General features: G+C 38.8%; 2 protein-coding genes across 2 annotated transcripts; both read left to right on the forward strand.

Moving 5' to 3' along the window:
* The first annotated feature begins 6,608 nt into the window (after positions 1-6,608).
* Positions 6,609-7,655, forward strand: LOC132278465 (uncharacterized). Its single transcript, XM_059780251.1, has one exon. It carries the CDS (start codon positions 6,609-6,611, stop codon positions 7,653-7,655), a length of 1,047 nt encoding a protein of 348 aa, XP_059636234.1.
* A 315-nt stretch (positions 7,656-7,970) lies between these two features.
* Positions 7,971-8,732, forward strand: LOC132278475 (uncharacterized). Its single transcript, XM_059780262.1, has one exon. It carries the CDS (start codon positions 7,971-7,973, stop codon positions 8,730-8,732), a length of 762 nt encoding a protein of 253 aa, XP_059636245.1.
* Positions 8,733-18,482: the final 9,750 nt, after the last annotated feature.

Below are 18,482 nucleotides of genomic sequence, written 5' to 3' on the forward strand. Positions count from 1 at the left end.
TTCTTAGAAACTTTTTGGTAAATTATCGAGAAAAAGTTTTAATTTTTTATTTTTATTAGATGCAACTGGCTTCTTTCAAATTCAGTGCAGAAAAACATGCAATTTACTTTTCAACCAAATCTTCTTGTGTTAACCAACCATTGTTCTTAGCTTCTAATTCATTGTGTAGTTTTTTCTTATTTATTTTATCTAATCTTGTTGTGTAAACAAGTTTTTGTCGGACTATATTCCTCTACGGCAGATGACTCTGGGAAACAATGGTAGACAGGTACTGAAAATTACAAATCTGTACTGGTCTAAGAGTTTGCTATATTCTTAACTTTGTCTGCAAATAATGACTTCTCTTATGGTGCTGGTTGGTAATAAACGATAGTCAAATAGATGCCGAAAAAGAAGCATCTAAATGTCATCATCAATGCTTTAAGGTGGTGCAATTGGTTGGGTTTGATGGGAGTACAGCAGCGAAGTTGATCTTATTTTTCACATACTTGAGGTTGCCGCATCACTGGAGAAGATAATTATTGATCCACGTCCTGTGTTGTATCAGTTTTATGCCGAATATTCAGAGCAAGTCAGGACAATAGAAGCTGCTAGAAAGCGTGCCAGGCAACTTAAAACAAGATTACCTGCAGTAGTTGAATTAGTGATACTTTAGTTAAATAAAAAATCCCAGTCCTGTGTCTACTAGTAGGGAGGGTAACAATTTCTAGTGATTATTCTTACTTCTTCTCATGTTATTCATCATCTAAAAGGCTTGGAACTTTATCTGTGGGATTACAATTGAAAGTAAAGCTAAGCTTCTATGACTGGCTTTGGAAAGTTTGTGTTGGATTATTATACCCTTAATAGAAATTATTAAATTTCTTCTTCATATGCGGTTCAACATTTGTATGAAATGATCAAATCTCTATTTCATTTATTTTGCATGCTTTTGGACCTTGAAAGTCACTGATATAGCTATTTTTTTTGTCTGATTGTAGATGAATTCCATCTAAAAAGGGGTTAGTGTTTTGGACCCTAATGAACGTGGGCTTTTATTCTTTCCTTCCACAAGAGGTAAGAAAATAACTTTACTGTTTTTAACATTTAGGGTAAATTGCTTGACACCCCTTCAAGACGACACTTTCAAATTTAGTAAACTGAACAAAAACAACCCCAACATGGTGAAAATACATATTTACCCTATGACCACCTAAAATGGCCAAAGTAACCTCATTCAATATACACACATTACATGTATACTTCTCTCTCTCCACTCACCACCACAACCTCCACAACCACCAGTCACCACCACTGCAACCTCCACAACCACCCCATCTTCGGCCCACCACCATCACCACCACCACCACCGCCGCCGCCGCCGTCCACAACCAAGGAAACATCCATTACCTCAACAAAAACACCTAAAACAATCAAAGACCCAATACTCCAAATGAACTTCCATCTAAACCACCAAAGGGCCTTTGGCCTAATGGTATAGCCTCCCTATCTTCAAAGAGGAGAGAGGAGTTCAGCCTAGGCGTGGGCAAAAAGTGTGTGTGCGTTTGCTTTATCATTAAAAAAAAAAAAAAAAACTTCCATCCAAACCCATTTCTAATCACTCATATGATAAACCAAAAAAATTGAGGATTTGAGCTAACAGGAGGAAAGAAATACAGACACAGTGAGCCAATAGAAATCGCCACCGCTCGCAACCACATCCCCAAACGCAAACGAGCCACCGCCGCCACCTGCCACTCTAAACGGCAGCATCGACCTCTCCCTATGCTCGTCTTTACTCCTCCCATGTGCAAGGGCGGATGCAGGGGGCTCTGGTGGGCTTGAGCCCACCCACATAAAAATAATTATAAATAAATTAAAATAAAAATTACTACAAGTAATTTTAGCCCAGTCAAAAAAAAAAAGTGATATTAACCCACCTCAAAATATATTTTTGGGTCCACTAGCTACTTCCCAAATCTCAAAGAAAGGTAATAATAATAAAATAAATTAAAATAAGAAGGAGATAGAGATAGAGATAGAGTAAACAAATTAAACAGTGAGCATCCATCACCCAATAATGGGATAAGGCGAGAGAGAAGAAGGGATTGCATGTTGTGGGAAGGTTCGAAGAAAGAGCTTGGGAGGTTCCAATCGGCTGTAATGATGGTTTCAGCACATATAAATTATAGGGAGGAACTAGTAATGGGCTAACCAGGGCTATAGCCCAGGTCGAATTGAAAAAAAAAAAATTAGTACTATTGTTCCTATAATTCTATGTACTACTCTTCATCTTCTTATCAGCCCAGCCCAGTCCATAATATTTCTATAAATAAAAAGAGTTTTAAAATTTACAAAGGTCAAACCTTAAATATGAGTAAACCCACGAACTATAGATATGCCCAATCACAAAAATAAACCATAATAAAATATAATAGGGCCCAACCCAGTAAATCAAACACATTGTTAGTCTATCGAAGAAGACCTAAACTCTCCGTGTGTAAGGTACTAAGGTATAGGTGGATGGATATCATGGATTATTTTTGTTAATCCAGTGAAATATTGAATTTTATTTTTGTAAAAAAAAAAAAAAAAAAAAAGGGGGGGGGGGGGGGGTGGGGGCTTTGTTGATGACTTGATAATTTCTTATTAAATTGAATAATTTACAATATAATTGAATAATTTACTAGTCAGGGGCGGAGCACATATGTCTTACTTTCTAATGTGAATTTATTGATAAGGAACATATATATCTTGCATTCTTGTAATTGTTTGTTTTAATACTTGTATGAAGCAAACTTCAATGGATTATTGACTATGAAAATACATTAGAGTTTGGAAGTGTAAATGTATTAGAAGGTTGTAGATTATTGGGTTTAATTGAATAACTGATACATGATAATTATGTATTTAGAGCATGGATGACACATTAAGCAATCATGGATTTAATTATTTTTAGCCCTCCCTACTTTGCAATCTTGGCTCCGCCCATGTGTGTATATCTATATATATATATATAATGGCATTTACATCTCTCATCTCTTAACCAAAGAGTATGGCAACGATAAGAAGATATCGTCGTGTTAATAGACTACCAAAGTGTCTGTCTAATGAAAACAAATGATCTAGGGACTGTAATTCATTGTCTACTTTCTAAATGCACGGGCTTAAGTTGGTTTGTTACAACAATTTTCAGGTTTGGTTACTGAAACTTTCGTGCTTCTACATTTTTGGGTCTTTACAGGAAATAAAGAGCTGATCAATTGCTAGTACGTACCATTTTTTATTTTATTAATTTTTTTTTTTTGGTTACAATGTACAACCACCTCCTTATTAAAGAGGCATAAAAAAATACACCATATGTATCTATTATCCTGTTCATTTTGGGGTTCGTTTGGTTAGTCGGAAATTGACGTTGAAAAGTGAAGTGAAAGAAAAGAAAATTATGTTTCTATCATACATTTGGTTAGCATGATTTTTTTGTAAAACTTTTGTGGGAAAATGTTGTTCGATTAGTTTAGTTAGCAAGAAAGTGAAAAGAAAATGATTTATAAAAATCAAATGAACGAGAAATTAACCCATACTCCACATATAACTCAAATTAAAGTCAAATGAATGGGAAATTATTCAGTACCCCAAAGATATCATGTTATTGTGCTGACATGGTACCTCCATCTACTACAAACACGGCATGTGTTAAAAATTTTAAAAAAATTCTATGTCAGCACAAGTTTCACAAAATAGGGAAGGTAGCAAACGGAGGAGTAACTCCGTCTAAAATTTCAAAATCCCTCCACCTTTTTTTTTTTTTTTTTTTTTTTTTTTTTTTTAACTCAAATTTCAAATTTTAAAAATCAGACTAAAGATTGTATGCTCTAAAAGCTTCTCTTTTATAATTCTCACACTCTTTCTCTCTCCTGAACCTATCCATACACTAAAAATCATCCCAAGCTGTCTTTCATCACCAGAACACGAGGGCCGTAACTATATATTTATTGATATATATGTATATATGATTTTAAATAATCAAGAATTATTATGAAAGGTGTTGTACATATATTTATATTATATAAGATATGTATATCATTTAAGATAATTAATATTATTATTCTTTTTTGGTATATCATGGTTTATAGGTAATATGATTGATATTATTGTATTAGGCTGGTTGTTTAAATTAATTGTATGCATATCATATGCATGGAATGCCTAGGTATGAGTTGTTTTATTATTTTATTAATTCTAAGGTTTGGTACATGGTTGAATTGTAGGCATGGATGAATTGACAAATGCTTAAATATATTGCCTTATTATTTGTATTAACAAAATACATACATATATAGAAAGCATGGATGAGTTGCTAATTTAAAAGTATAAATATATATTTAAGGAGGCATGATTGAATTGCCAATATATAAATAAATATATTTATAATGGCATGGTTGATTTGCCAAAGCATAATTAAATTGCTATGTGTTGGATGATTAAAATTTCATTTATGGTTATTGTATATATAGGCTGGATTAGGATTAGATATTCTTAAATCAGAATAATCTAATAATTACATGTTAATGTATTATTTTATGTATATTAATAAAATAATAATGGTAGAGACATGGATGATTTGTCAAAGACTAAATATTGGCTGTGTGATTTGAATAATTAAATCACTATTGGGTTTTGGATTAAATATAATATTCATTTAATTATATTATATTGTTTAAATGATTAAATAATTGTCTAGGATGGGATTAAGGTTAAAAGAGGTTTTTTTTAAAAGAAAATAAATTGTGGATTGGTTTTGTAATGATTATAGATTTAATCATTATTTAATGGGTTTGGAAATTTAATGAACCTATTAATGGGTGTGATTAGTGTAGTATATATAATTATTTATAAATATGTGTATTATTGTATATTAAAGATAAAACAACTTTAATAAGATTGGTTTTGATCAAAGATAATCTGCTTGTTGGTTTTCAAAGACCTTGTAGAGAGAACTTGCTCGTGAGTTTGACCCACTTATTTTTATTTTTCAGGTTATTAGATGTTCAAGTCTTAAGGTTGAGGATTCGCAACTAGAAAACTTATCTACTCTTTCAGTTTATTCCAAAGTAGGATGATAGACTTATTTTATTTATAGTTGACTGGATTATTGGATAATGTTTTTAGGGGTCCTTGCATTACGGGATTCCCGAGTTGTAATTTTGAAGAAGTATTAATAAAATTATTATTTATTAGTTTTCTTCAGCGAATTATTATTATTTTTTAATTCTTTTTGTAATATGTGCTTGTTTGAAATATTTTAATTGTTTTGATATCTCTTAATTTTGTGCACGGATTTGATCAACCCGTGTTCCAAAATTAGGGGGTATCACAGGTTAAGTGGTTCAAACCACTTAGACCCTAATCCAATTTCATTGAGCCATATTAAGATTGGTTTGAACCATTTGGTTCGGATTACACCCAATTCAACATTTATATAGTATAGATGTATTTTTGAGTCAGAGAGAGTATTACACAGAGGAGGTTTGCCGTATCCACGAATTTGTAGTGCTGCTACTAGTGGATGTAAACCGTTGTATCCTGAGAGATAGACACCGCTGAGTCCGTTAGCACCATAGCGGGGCGAATCTGTCTTAAGTACATAGTATTTAATACTAGCCTTGGTCCAGGTTCTTTATTTATTATTTATTATTTATTAATTTATTACTTTATTTTGCATGTTTAATTAAATATATAGTTGTGTATTTTTAGCATATTGTTAATTATCTCATAACATATTAGTATAAGGGTTGCTAAATCTTAAGTGTCACATAAAGTATATATATTACCAACAACACTATATATATATATTTTGCTTCTTTACTCTCTCTCTCTGTCTCTCACATATATATATATATTGTGGGTTTAAATGAACATGTGTGTACGAGGGTGCGGAGAGAAAAATCTCCCTCCAATGAGAACTGTACACGTCATCGCAATTATAAACTTATCCTTGATAAGTTTATGAAGCCCACCTCGCTCAAACCCAAATTGAGTTTAATACTAGTTCAAGATCACTGTTCACAAGCCCAATACTACTGTTATTTGACCTTCAGCCCTGTTGAAGCCCGGATCAAGAGATTATTAGCCCATCATATTAATATTAAACATCCGGCCCGTTATTCAAGCCCAACTAGTTCAAGGTATATTCAGCCCAGTTGTCCAAGATTGAACAAATCCTATCAATAGAAGGATTTACCATAAAAGAGAATTCTTTGATAGGAAGTCCTATACAAGGCAAGTTCTGCGTAAGAAATATTATACAATAGAAAGAACTCTATTTGTAAAGAAAGTCATGTATGGGAAGAATTGGAGGACAAGCAATGCAAATCCTACCTTAATTCTACTAATTTTTATGTATAAATAGAGGCCTAAACCTCTAATAAAAGGATCAAGCAATTCTACGCTTCTCTATACATAATTCTTATTTATTCTTATTGTTTTTTTGAGTGAGTTGTTTTATTTTTCTCAATCATTATTGGTTGAGCGAAATTTTGCACCTACACTTTGGCGCCGTCTGTGGGAATTGTATGCAAATATATTCCCACTTTTGTTTCAAGTAAATTCTACTACTACCGTCTGGGATGTTGAACGGAAGATCTTCAGCGAATCAACAGACGGAATTGATGCAGATGATGCGTGAAGAGTTTTTGCACCAGTTTGAAGTACTACGTCAAGCGAACGAAGCTAGCGTAGCCCAGATCGCCTTGTTTCAACAGCAGAACAACACTCTCCAAACGGCGGTAGATCAGTTGACACCACTACCACCACCAGGTGATACGGCAGCACCACCCCCTAATCAGAATATCCTTCCGGTTAACGAGCCTCAACTTAATGGGGCACAACCCACCGAAGCTCAGCCAAATGAGGTTCAGCAACAACAGAGGACAAGGACCGAGGTAATTGCTTCGGATAACTTCCCTCGCCGCACACAAGACGAACAGGCCGAGTCTAGCCGTAAGCTTACGGTGTGGTCCAATGGTATTCCAGATGGCTTTGGTGTACATGATGCATTTGATGAGAAAAGATTCCTGAAGATTCAAACACCCACTGAGATGACCAGAGAGCACAAAAACTCCCTGGTGAAGACTCCTTTCACTAACGGTGTGTATATGGTCGAGAGGCCCAAGAAATTCACCATGTCTTCTTTTACTCAATTTGACGGTACGGGAGATCCTTCTCGACATCTGGATCACTACGCCCAAAAAATGGCTTTGGACAACTGCAATGATCCATGGATGTGTAGAGTTTTTCCTACCAGTCTGACAGGAGCTACACTCGAGTGGTTCAGGAATAGGCCACACAAATCCATCTCGGATTACGTAACTCTGTGCACTATGTTCCTAGCACAATACTGTGGAAATAAGAAACAAAAGAAGAGTATTGCCAGCTTCTTCACCGTAAGGCAAAAGAAAGGGGAATCACTGCAGGATTTCTTATCCAGATTCAACATGGAAGCCTCGGAAATAACAGATTGTCATCCCGCAACTGCTATAGAGACATTCAAACTTGTAATAATTCAAGGGACTAAGTTTCATACTTCCTTGGTCAAGTATTCTCCTCCCGATATGCAGACTCTCAATGCCAGGGCCCAGATCTATATCCAGCTCGAAGAAAACGTAGCCCACTGAGCGCAGCACGCCACCCTCGTGACAGTGGAGAACAAACCTCAGGAGAGAATTCCAGATTCAAAAATCCAGAAAAGCCAGCGAACCTCAACGCCAATAACCCAGGCACCCGAGAAGAGGCAAAGGGTAGATGAAGGATTTACACCTCTCCGAACTACCTTGGCTCGGCTTTTCCAAGAGAATAAGATGAGGTTCACGACCCCGCAGCCAATGAAGCAACCCATAGAGTAGAGGGACAAAAGCAAGCATTACGCTTATCATCAAGATTATGGGCACTCAACCAATGATTGCAGATCCCTTAAGTGACAGTTGGAGAGCATGATAGCCAGAGGTGAGTTGGCAGATTTTCTCACGACAAAGAAGTATATAAAGCCCCGCGAGGTCAACCTTCGTAAAGTAGAGGGTAATAAAGTAAAAGTCATTCACGCAATACATGGCAGATCTGAAGATGATCAAGAGTCTGAGGTGGTATACAGATCCAGATTGAGGGCAGCCCATAAGCTCAGAAAGTTATCCTCGGTCAATGTTATCGCTTCGGGCAGCATCAGTATTGGATTTGACAATGGCGACCTATCCAGAGTTCAAATTCCCTACGAGGATCCATTGGTTATCAATCTCTTAGTGGCGAATTGCGTGATTAAGAGGGTTTTGATAGACCCAGGGAGCAGTGCCAACATCATCACGAAGGCGGTCTTTGAGCAGCTCGAGATCCCGTCATCATCAATTCGATCTACTTCTAGCCTGTTGATGGGGTTCGATGGCATAAAAGTAGATCCCTTTGGGGTAATTGTCTTATTCATAACTGCGGTAAAGAGGACTCTGAAGGAGAACTTTGTCTTAACAGAGATCCACCCTTCCTATAATCTCATCATGGGAAGAGGCTGGATACACCGAATGAATGGAGTCCCGTCCACCCTTCATCAAGTGATGCGGTGCTTGTCTTCGGATGGAAAAGATGTTATTAATCTATGGGGAGATCAAGTCGCTGCGAAAGAATGCTATATGTTGACCCAGGCTGAAGCAAAGAAGATGCCTAAACAACCTCAACCAAGCATGACTCCCAGAAATACACCTAAATAGCAATTACAGAGTCCTCTGCCCAAGTATCTTAAGGCAGAGGAGGAAGAAGCTGCAAAGCCTACCGAGGAGATCCTTGAAGCCATAGAAGTTATCCTCGGCGATCCTTAGAAGGTTACTTATCTGGGCTCTTCCTCCACATCTGAGGAGAAGGAAGCATTAATCAACGCCATTCGAAGTAATGCAGAAGCTTTTGCCTGGGATCATTCGGATATGGTAGGGATAGACCTTTTAGTTTCTTGCCATAACCTAAAGGTGGATCCGGAGTTTAAACCGGTTAAGCAGAAACACCGAAGGTTTGCTCCTGAACGCAATCGCATTATAGCTGAAGAAGTGAACAAGCTGTTATAAGCAGGTTTTATTCGAGAGGTGCAATATCCACAATGGCTGTCAAACGTAGTGGTCGTCTAAAAAAAGAATGGGAATTGGAGGGTTTGCGTAGACTATACCAACCTTAACAAAGCCTACCCTAAAGATAGCTTCCCTCTGCCAAAGATAGATCAGATGGTAGATGTTACTACTGGCTACAAGATGCTCACATTCCTTAATGCGTACTCAGGATATAATCAGATTCCCATGAATTTAGAAGATGAAGAGAAAACTGCTTTCATTACAGAAAATGGTACCTATTGTTACAAGGTCATGCCCTTCGGGCTGAAGAATACCGGGGCCACTTATCAACACCTTGTTAATAAGATCTTCGATAATTTGTTAGGAAAGATGGTTGAAGCGTACATAGATGACATGGTGGTCAAAAGTGTGAAGAAGGAAGACCATTCGAAGCCCCTCCAAGAAATCTTCGACACTCTGAAGAAGTATAACATGAAGCTGAATCCTTCCAAGTGTTCCTTTGCGGTGTCGTTAGGTCAATTCCTCAGCCATATAGTGAATAAGAGAGGGATAGAGGTAAGCCCGGCTCAGGCTAAGGCCCTCATGCAAAATCAAGAACCAAAAACTCGTAGGGAGGTGCAAGTTTTAACCGGTCATATCGCAGCTCTTAGCTGGTTTATATCTCGATTATCAGATAAGTGCAAATCGTTCTTCGATGTCATAAGATCTAAGAACAAAGATATATGGGGACCTCAGCAACAGGTGGCCCTCAACCAGTTGAAGCATTTCATGGCTGAACCTCCAATTCTATCCGCTCCAAAATCGGGAGAAGTTCTTATTATGTATTTAGCAATTTCCAGCATAGCAACAAGTGCAGTGCTAATTAGAGAAGAAGGAAAGAATCAATACCCAGTCTTCTACATAAGTAAGATAATGACGGATGTAGAGACACGGTATAGCAAAGCAGAAAAAATCATCCTAGCCTTGGTTTATGCGAAGAGGGAGCTTCAGCATTATTTCGAATCTCATAGCATCGTGGTACTCACTAACTACCCTATACGGGGTATACTCTCTAAGCCAGATTTATCTGGAAGGATTACCAATGGGCCATTGAGCTCAGTTCCTTCGACATAACCTATTAGCCGGAGGTGTCACACAAGGGACAAGCCTTAGCAGATTTTTTCCTAGAATATGAGGACACTCCCGAAGGACCAGAACTCCCTGAACCATAGTGGGAGCTTCGGGTTGATGGTTCCTTAAACCAAACAAGTGCAGGAGTTAGGGTAGTTATATCAACACCCAAAGGCACCAAATTGCAGCAGTCAATTTGCTTGAATTTCCCTGCTACTAACAATGAGGCCAAATATGAGGCTTTACTCGCTGGTCTTCGATTGGCCAGCCAGCTTCAGGTACGATGTTTAAAAATTTTTAGTGACTCACAACTTGTTATAAATCAAGTGACAGGTCAATATCATCCCAAAGAAGAAAGAATGAAAGCATACAAGAAGCTGTGGAGAATGTTACACAAAGATTTGATCAAATAGAAATTCAACCAAGTACCTCGTGTTGAGAATGCTGAAGCAAATCAATTGGCCACAGCAGCTTCATCCTCAAATGAAGATCTGACTCGGATTGTGCCAATTGACATCTTAGACGAACCTAGCATCAACTCTGGACAAGAGGTAATGGTGATCCCAGTCATTCCGCGACAGCCATGCTGGATTGACCCATTGGAAGCCTACCTCAAGCATGGAACTCTTCCAAACCAAAAAAATGAGGCACGGAAACTCAGACTCACCACAGCTAAATATGCCATCATTAATAACCAATTGTACCGAAAGTCATTTTCAGGTCCTTACCTGAAATGTTTAAGCCCCCACTGAGGCTCTAGTGGTATTGAAGTAGATTCATGATGGAGATTACGACAACTATTCTGGGGGCAGATCCCTCGCACATAAGGTTCTAACTCAAGGCTACTTTTGGCCATACTTGGCTCGGAATGCTAAAGAGTATGCTCGCAGATGTGATAAATGTCAGCGCCACGGTCTAATGAAGCATCAACCTGCCAAAGATTTGCACGCAATGGCAAATCTGTGGCCCTTCACATAATGGGGGATTGATATGGTGGGCCCTTTACCCAAAATCGTGGAACAAAAGGAATACGCACTGCGCTGCTTGCTACAGATTATTTCACAAAATGGGTAGAAGCCAGGGCTTATTCAAGTGTGACCCATGAGCAGGTAAAAAGTTTCATTTGGAACAACATCATTTGCCGGTTTGGGGTACCAAAGGTCATTATGATGGACAACGGTACAGACCTCGACAATAAGAGTACAAGAAAATTCTTCACTGAACATGGAATTGCGTAAAAGCTGGCTGCAGTTAATCATCCACAAGGAACTGGGCAGGCTGAAATAACTAACCGCATGATTTTCAGTTGTCTAAAGAAGAAGTTGGAGAAACTCAAAACAAAATGGTACGAGAATCTCCCTCAGGTGCTTTGGGCGTACCGGACCACTCCACGACGGCCCACCGGGGAGAGTCCATTTGCCATGGCCTATGGTTCCGAAGTTGTGATCCCAACTGAGGCAGCCGTCCCAACCCTACGGACATTCTTATTACTTGAAGGAGACAATGGGCAGCAGCTTGAACACAGCCTCGATCACCTGGACGAAAAGAGGGATACTGCAGCAATTAAGCTTGCTTCGTACCAGCAACAGTTACGCCGCAGTTATAGCAAACGTGTCCGGTTCAGGAGGTTTGTGGTAGGCGATTGGGTTTTGAAGCAAAAGACAACTCATGTAAAGAAACTTGAGCCTAATTGGATCAGACTCTATAGGGTTACCGAAGTAGTGGGGAAGGGAGCATACCGTTTGGCCGAAACTGACGGGAGTCCCATTGCGCGTCCTTGGAATGCGATACACCTTAAAAGGTACTACCATTAGATAAGTTTTACAAGAATTTTTTCACACAAATAAGGCTGCTTATGCCCACTATCAGTTCATTTATTTCTTTATGTTATCATTTTCGGTGTGGGATACAATTCTACTTCATTTCTGTCTTTCCATAAAAATGGGGGCTATACTGGTACCCTATAACAACTATTTTTATGCCTTTATGCCAAGATGCATTATGCAATTTTCATGCCAATTTTTATTTTTATGCCAAGACGCATTTTGTAATTTTTATGCCAATTTTTATTTTTATGCCAAGACGCAGTATGTAATTTTTATGCCAAAAAGCAATATCAAGGCCATAATGATTGATATCAAAAAGCCATAATGATCCTTTTTTTACAAACAAAAACCCTAAGCTCTGGCCCATATGAAAAGTAATAGTCTCTATCCCACATCGATAAAAAAAAGTACATTTTGCATTCCATATACGTTTTGCATTCCATTATATATGGAAATATTAAAATAGTTGAGTGCAGTGTAAGGAGGGCCCACTGGTATTGAAAGCGGCTAAGCCTAGTACCAGAGGCATTCCTTACACTGACCTTTTTGTAACACTAGAGTTATAGACCTATATTCATCTATGTCCCACATCGAATAGAATTAGAAAAGGGATGCAATTGATATATACCTGGTCCACCACATATGGTTGCCAAGAAGAGAATCTCAGTGGAAGAAAGTCGCCCAAATACACGAATGGGAGACTGCACAGTCACTGTTATTCTCTTTCTTGGCCTCTTGTCATTTTCTGACTCTTCGGCCTCGTGACCGATTATTTGCAAGACAAAAAAAAAAACAACTTCCGAAACTCGCTTCGGACCCCAAGTGTCCGGTTCAGCAAACATCCCCTCAGGCTCAGCGCCAAGGGGTAATACATTCGCTTCAGACCCCAAGTGTTCGGTTCAGCAAACATGCCCTCAGACTCAGCACCGGGGAATTATTCATTCACTTCGGACCCCAAGTGTTCGGTTCAGCAAACATCCCCTCAGACTCAGCGCCGGGGTCCGGTTCAGCAAACATCCCCTCAGGCTCAGCGCCGGGGAGTAGTTCATTCGCTTCGGACCCCAAGTGTCCAGTTCAGTAAACATCCCCTTAGGCTCAGCGTCGGGGAATTATTCATTTACTTTGGACCCCAAGTGTCCGGTTCAGCAAACATCCCCTCAGGCTCAGTGTGATATCCCTCGGATCCGAGACACGGGTTGATCAGGCCCAGGCCCAAACCCAACGGAATATCAAACAATTAATATTTTATAATGAACATAGAATACAAATTGAATTAAGAAATAAATTTTAAGCTGAAAGAAACTAAATATAAATCCTTTAAAAATTGAATACTGAAAATCTGATAATCCAAAACTCCATAAGTTTAACAACTTAGGAATCCAACTCTAGTGGACCCCTAATAAAAGTCTAAATTAAAATAGAACATCTGAAAGAACATCCTGATATAAGTTATGGAGAGAAATCCTACATCGTTGGTAGAGTGAGTAGAAACCTCTGCTCAGCACGAACACGTCTAAGTCTGGATCTGTCGTGTACCTGAAAAATAGAAGTGAGATAGGCCCACGTGCAAGTTCTATACTACTACAATCCAAACAGAGGCCCGATACGCATGTACATCCTAAACAATTCAACAATAGCTAATAGTCCGTAAATATATATATATAGTCACACTAAAGGACTCTCACTGGACTACAGGCTGGTCTCAACCTGAATAGAGGTAACATGCTAAAATGCACACGAAGTGGGCATGTGTACCTAAACCTAAATAGGGTACACCTCTAACCATCGTATCCAGCTATGCATCCTAATGCATATACGCTCCCTAACCGTCGATCCTGAGACTCAAGCTCATAGCGAGGTACCATAACAATATATTTAAAATTCATCCTGAATCCTAGTAGTGCCGTTCAACTAGTCGTTGCCATGACACTACAATCAATAGGACTTAACTTTTAGTTAATCCAATTCTTAATCCAGAGTAAGTAGGTTTTAGTATTTTAAAACCAAACCGTCCTTAGTATACCACCGTCCCATACCAGTGTATACTATCTAATCATCCAGCAGTTGATAATATCAACAATTAAAGTAAACATCAACTAAATCCATATCTCCATAACTGATACTAACAGGCATAGTGTAAGCATCAATAAACAGAATCAACTATATACATAAACATGTTCAGTTGTATATCCAACACTGAAACTAACAGTCATAATGTAAGCATCAAGAAATATAGTCGCCATATATATACAAACCTACTCAGTTTAGGTTGTTTCATTAAATCTGATATAATGATAGGATTATTTCAAATTATCATTCAACACTCAGCAGTTGATATTACAGACATTTAGAGTAAACATCAATAAAGTCCATTCCTCCAACAGTTGATACTAACAGTATTAATGCAAGCATCAAGACAGAATTACAGTATGTATATATACATGCTTAGTTTATGTTGTTTTACAAAATCCCATTAGTGCTAAGTTTAAGACTTATTATTCTTCAACACTAACATATTCTAAACAAGTGTAATTCAAATACATGCTCATGATATAGAGTTATACATGTTCCAATTATATCATCTGTCTCACAAGATTACTATTGCAGAGAAAATTAAACATTACTAACTTCACAGTTTTAAACCTAGTTTAATTACCTGATTAAGTCCCTACTGTCCAAGCTATTCTAAGCAAGTAGACTTAATTAACCCCATATCTGAGGCTTTAATTTAACCATATACATCACTTAGACCCTCCATATTCAATTCTGCACCAACAGAAAACTCCAGAATCAACTACTGCATGCAAAAACTAACTGAAGAACAAAGAAAAATGGAAAAATCACCAAGGAGACGTCTCCCAAAAGTGGAGCTGCCTCCTTTAGGCCTTGGAGCCGACTCCCACACTTGGGAGCCACCTCTAACTCCAAGGGAGCCGGCTCTCTCCCTCTCTGCCTCGTCTCTTCGTCTTCCCTCTTCTTCAGATGTTTTCTGCACCCTCTCTACCCTACTCCTATGGTTCCCAGATGTAATAACCCAATCCCAGAATGTTCCCAGTCCATGTTTAAGGCTTAATTACATTCCATACATAGGTTTAAACAGATAATTAAACAAGCAAATATCACTTTTTAACAGTTATAGCAAGCATGCAAACAGACTGTTTCAATTCAAGTTTTAACATAAACATATAACGTTTTTTTATTGATTCAATTAACCCTAGAATTATTTAGGAATGCAAAGAACACGAAGCCTAAGGGAGAGAGTAAGGATAGAACTTGCCTTACATCGACGTCCGTCTCAATTCTCCGGCGAATTCTTTGTTTGTTCTCTATTTTCTTCCCAGCCGACTCTAAAACTCCTCACAGCCTTGCTATGTCGTAATCTTCTTCTAAAACCCTAAGCAGACATCCTAGGTGAGTATTTATAGGCCACAGTAACCCTGGGCTTAGTTAAACCCTAATCGGATTACTCGGCCCACAGCAAAAAAATCTAGGTTAAACCTATGTCGGCTACTTATGTGAATACTCTATATGCAACCAATCTTACAGTTACGTTAACAACAAAATAAATTACATTTAATTAAATAAGTTCATAACATTAAATCAATACTTAACACAATTAATTAAAACAAAAACAATTAAATAACAATTAACATATTAATACAATTAAAGCAATAATTAAAACCATTAAATAAAAACAACTAATTAAATCAATGAAACAAACACAAATACACTTAAACAATTAAAAATTGAAATTTAAACAATAAAATAAATACTAGGACTATCCTTTTGAAATTAGGGTTATTACATTCTTCCCCCCTAGCAAAAGGAATTCCGTCCTCGGAATTCGCTCTTACCTTCTTCTAAAATTTCAGGAAACTACGAGCGAATGATGTCTTCCCGTTCCCAAGTAGACTCAGCCTCATTGTGATGACTCCACTGGACACGAACTAAAGGAATAACCTTGTTACGAAGGATTCGATCCCGACGGTCGACAATCCGACACGGTGGCTCCAAATAAGTTGCATCCGGCTGCAACTCAATCTCCCCAACATCGATATGCTGATACCGATCCTCATCTCGTAGAAATTTCCGCAACATGGAAACATGGAACACATTATGGACGCGATCCAAGTTATCCGGAAGTGCCAACCGATAAGCAACAGCTCCAACACGATCCGTAATCATGAATGGACCGACAAACCACGGTGACAACTTCCCTTTCTTCCCAAAGCGCATGACACCTTTCATAGGTGACACTTTGAGTAGAACCTGATCTCTAACCTTAAACTCTAAAGTACGAGTACGCCGATCAGCATAACTCTTCTGCCTACTCTAAGCAGTACGCATGCGATCCTTAATAAGAGCTATCTTCTCAGAAGTATCCTTGATGAACTCAGGACCCAAGAATCGGCTCTCGCCAACCTCTATCTAACAAACAGGCGATCGACACGATCGGTCATATAATGCCTCAAATGGTGCCATCCCAATAGTCTTCTGGAAACTATTGTTATAAGTAAACTTCACAAGCGGTAAGTAATCCTCCTAGTGGCCCTTGAAATCAAGAACACACGACCGAAGCATATCCTCCATAATCTGATTCACCCACTCAGTCTGTCCATCAGTCTAAGGATGATAAGCAGTATTAAGGTGCAACTCTGTACCCAAGGCCTGCTAAAAACTCTTCCATAATCCAGACACAAAGCTCGAATCCCTGTCTGATATAATAGACAATGGAATGCCATGTAACTTTATAATCTCTGAAATGTAAAGTCTCGCCAACTGCTCCGAAGTGAAGTCAGTGCGAATAGGCAAGAAATGAGCTGATTTCGTCAGTCTGTCCACGATAACCCAAATGGAATTGTGATCCTTGAAGGAATTTGGCAACCCTTCCACAAAATCCATAGAAATACTCTCCCATTTCTATTCCGGTATTGGTAGTGGCTGCAAAGCTCATGGCAGCCTCTGATGATCAGTCTTGACCATCTGACAAGTACTACATTACGAGACAAAAAGAGCAATATCCCTCTTCATACCTGCCCACCAAAATTGCCGCTTCATATCCTGATACATCTTGTTGCCTCCTGGATGAACAGAGAACTCAGAGTGGTGAGTCTCAATCATCACATCCTTCCTCAAATCATCAGCAGAAGGTACCACTAACCGTCTATTGTACCTCAAACCTCCATCAGTCCCAATATAGTAAAATAGAACCTTTCCGGAAGCTATCTCTGCAACCTTGTCAATGCACTGCTGATCCGTGAGTTGTGCCTTTAAAACCTTATAAATGATAGAAGGTGTAACTACCATACAAGCCATGAAAGCATCCGACAACTCATCCACCTTCTTCAACGCATTCCACTCAGTAGTGAATAGAGCGGAAAGACTACCAACAGGTCGGCGACTGAGGGCATCCGCCACCACATTCGCTTTCTCTGGATGATACTGTATAGAAAAATGATAGTCCTTTATAAACTCCAACCATCTGCGCTGCCTCATATTCAGCTCCCGCTGAGTGAACAAGTACTGCAGACTCTTGTGATCACTAAATAACCTGAAGGACTCACCCAACAGATAATGCCTCCAAATACGTAAAGCAAAGACCACAGCTGCCAACTCCAAATCATGCTTTGGATAATTAAGCTTATGAGGCTTAAGCTTCCGAGATCCATACGAAATCGGTTGCTCCTCCTGCATCAAAACACATCCGAGACCCTGCAATGAAGCATCCGTGTAGACCAGATACTCTATTCCACTCTATGGGGTAAACAAAACTGGTGCAGAAGTCAACTTAGTCTTCAGCTCATCAAAAGCTTTCTGACACTGTTCATCCCACACGAACCGTACACCCTTCTTAGTCAGATGAGTGAGTAGTCCTGCTATCTTTAAGAACCCCAAGATGAACCTCCTGTAATATCCTCCCAGACCGAGAAAACTCCGAATCTCAGTAGGTGAAGTAGGCTGTCCCCACTCAACCACTGCTGAAACCTTGGCTGGATCCACTACTATTCCCCTTTCTAACACCACGTGACCCAGAAACTTCACTTCCCATTGCCAAAATTCACATTTCTCGAACTTGGCATACAACTGGTGCTCACGAAGCGTCTGCAACACAATCCATAGATGCCTAGCATGATCGTCCTCAGACCTAGAATAGATCAAGATATCGTCAATGAAAACAATGACAAACTGATCCAAATAGGCTCGGAAGACTCTGTTCATTAAATCCATGAAAACCGCTGGTGCATTAGTCAACCCGAACGGCATCACCCGAAACTCATAAGATCTATATCTAGTGAGAAATGCTGTCCTCGGAACATCCTGCTCCCGAACCCAAAGTTGATGATATCCAGACCGCAGATCAATCTTAGAGAAATAAGTAGCCCCCTTTAACTGATCAAACAAGTCATCAATCCTGGGCAAAGGATACTTGTTACGAATCGTAACCTTGTTCAACTCCCTGTAATTA

The sequence above is a fragment of the Cornus florida genome, unplaced genomic scaffold (genome assembly GCF_030987335.1).
Source record: "Cornus florida cultivar Cherokee Brave unplaced genomic scaffold, ASM3098733v1 CherokeeBrave_3.0.0_Hap2_Chr01, whole genome shotgun sequence".
Taxonomy (NCBI): Eukaryota; Viridiplantae; Streptophyta; class Magnoliopsida; order Cornales; family Cornaceae; genus Cornus; species Cornus florida.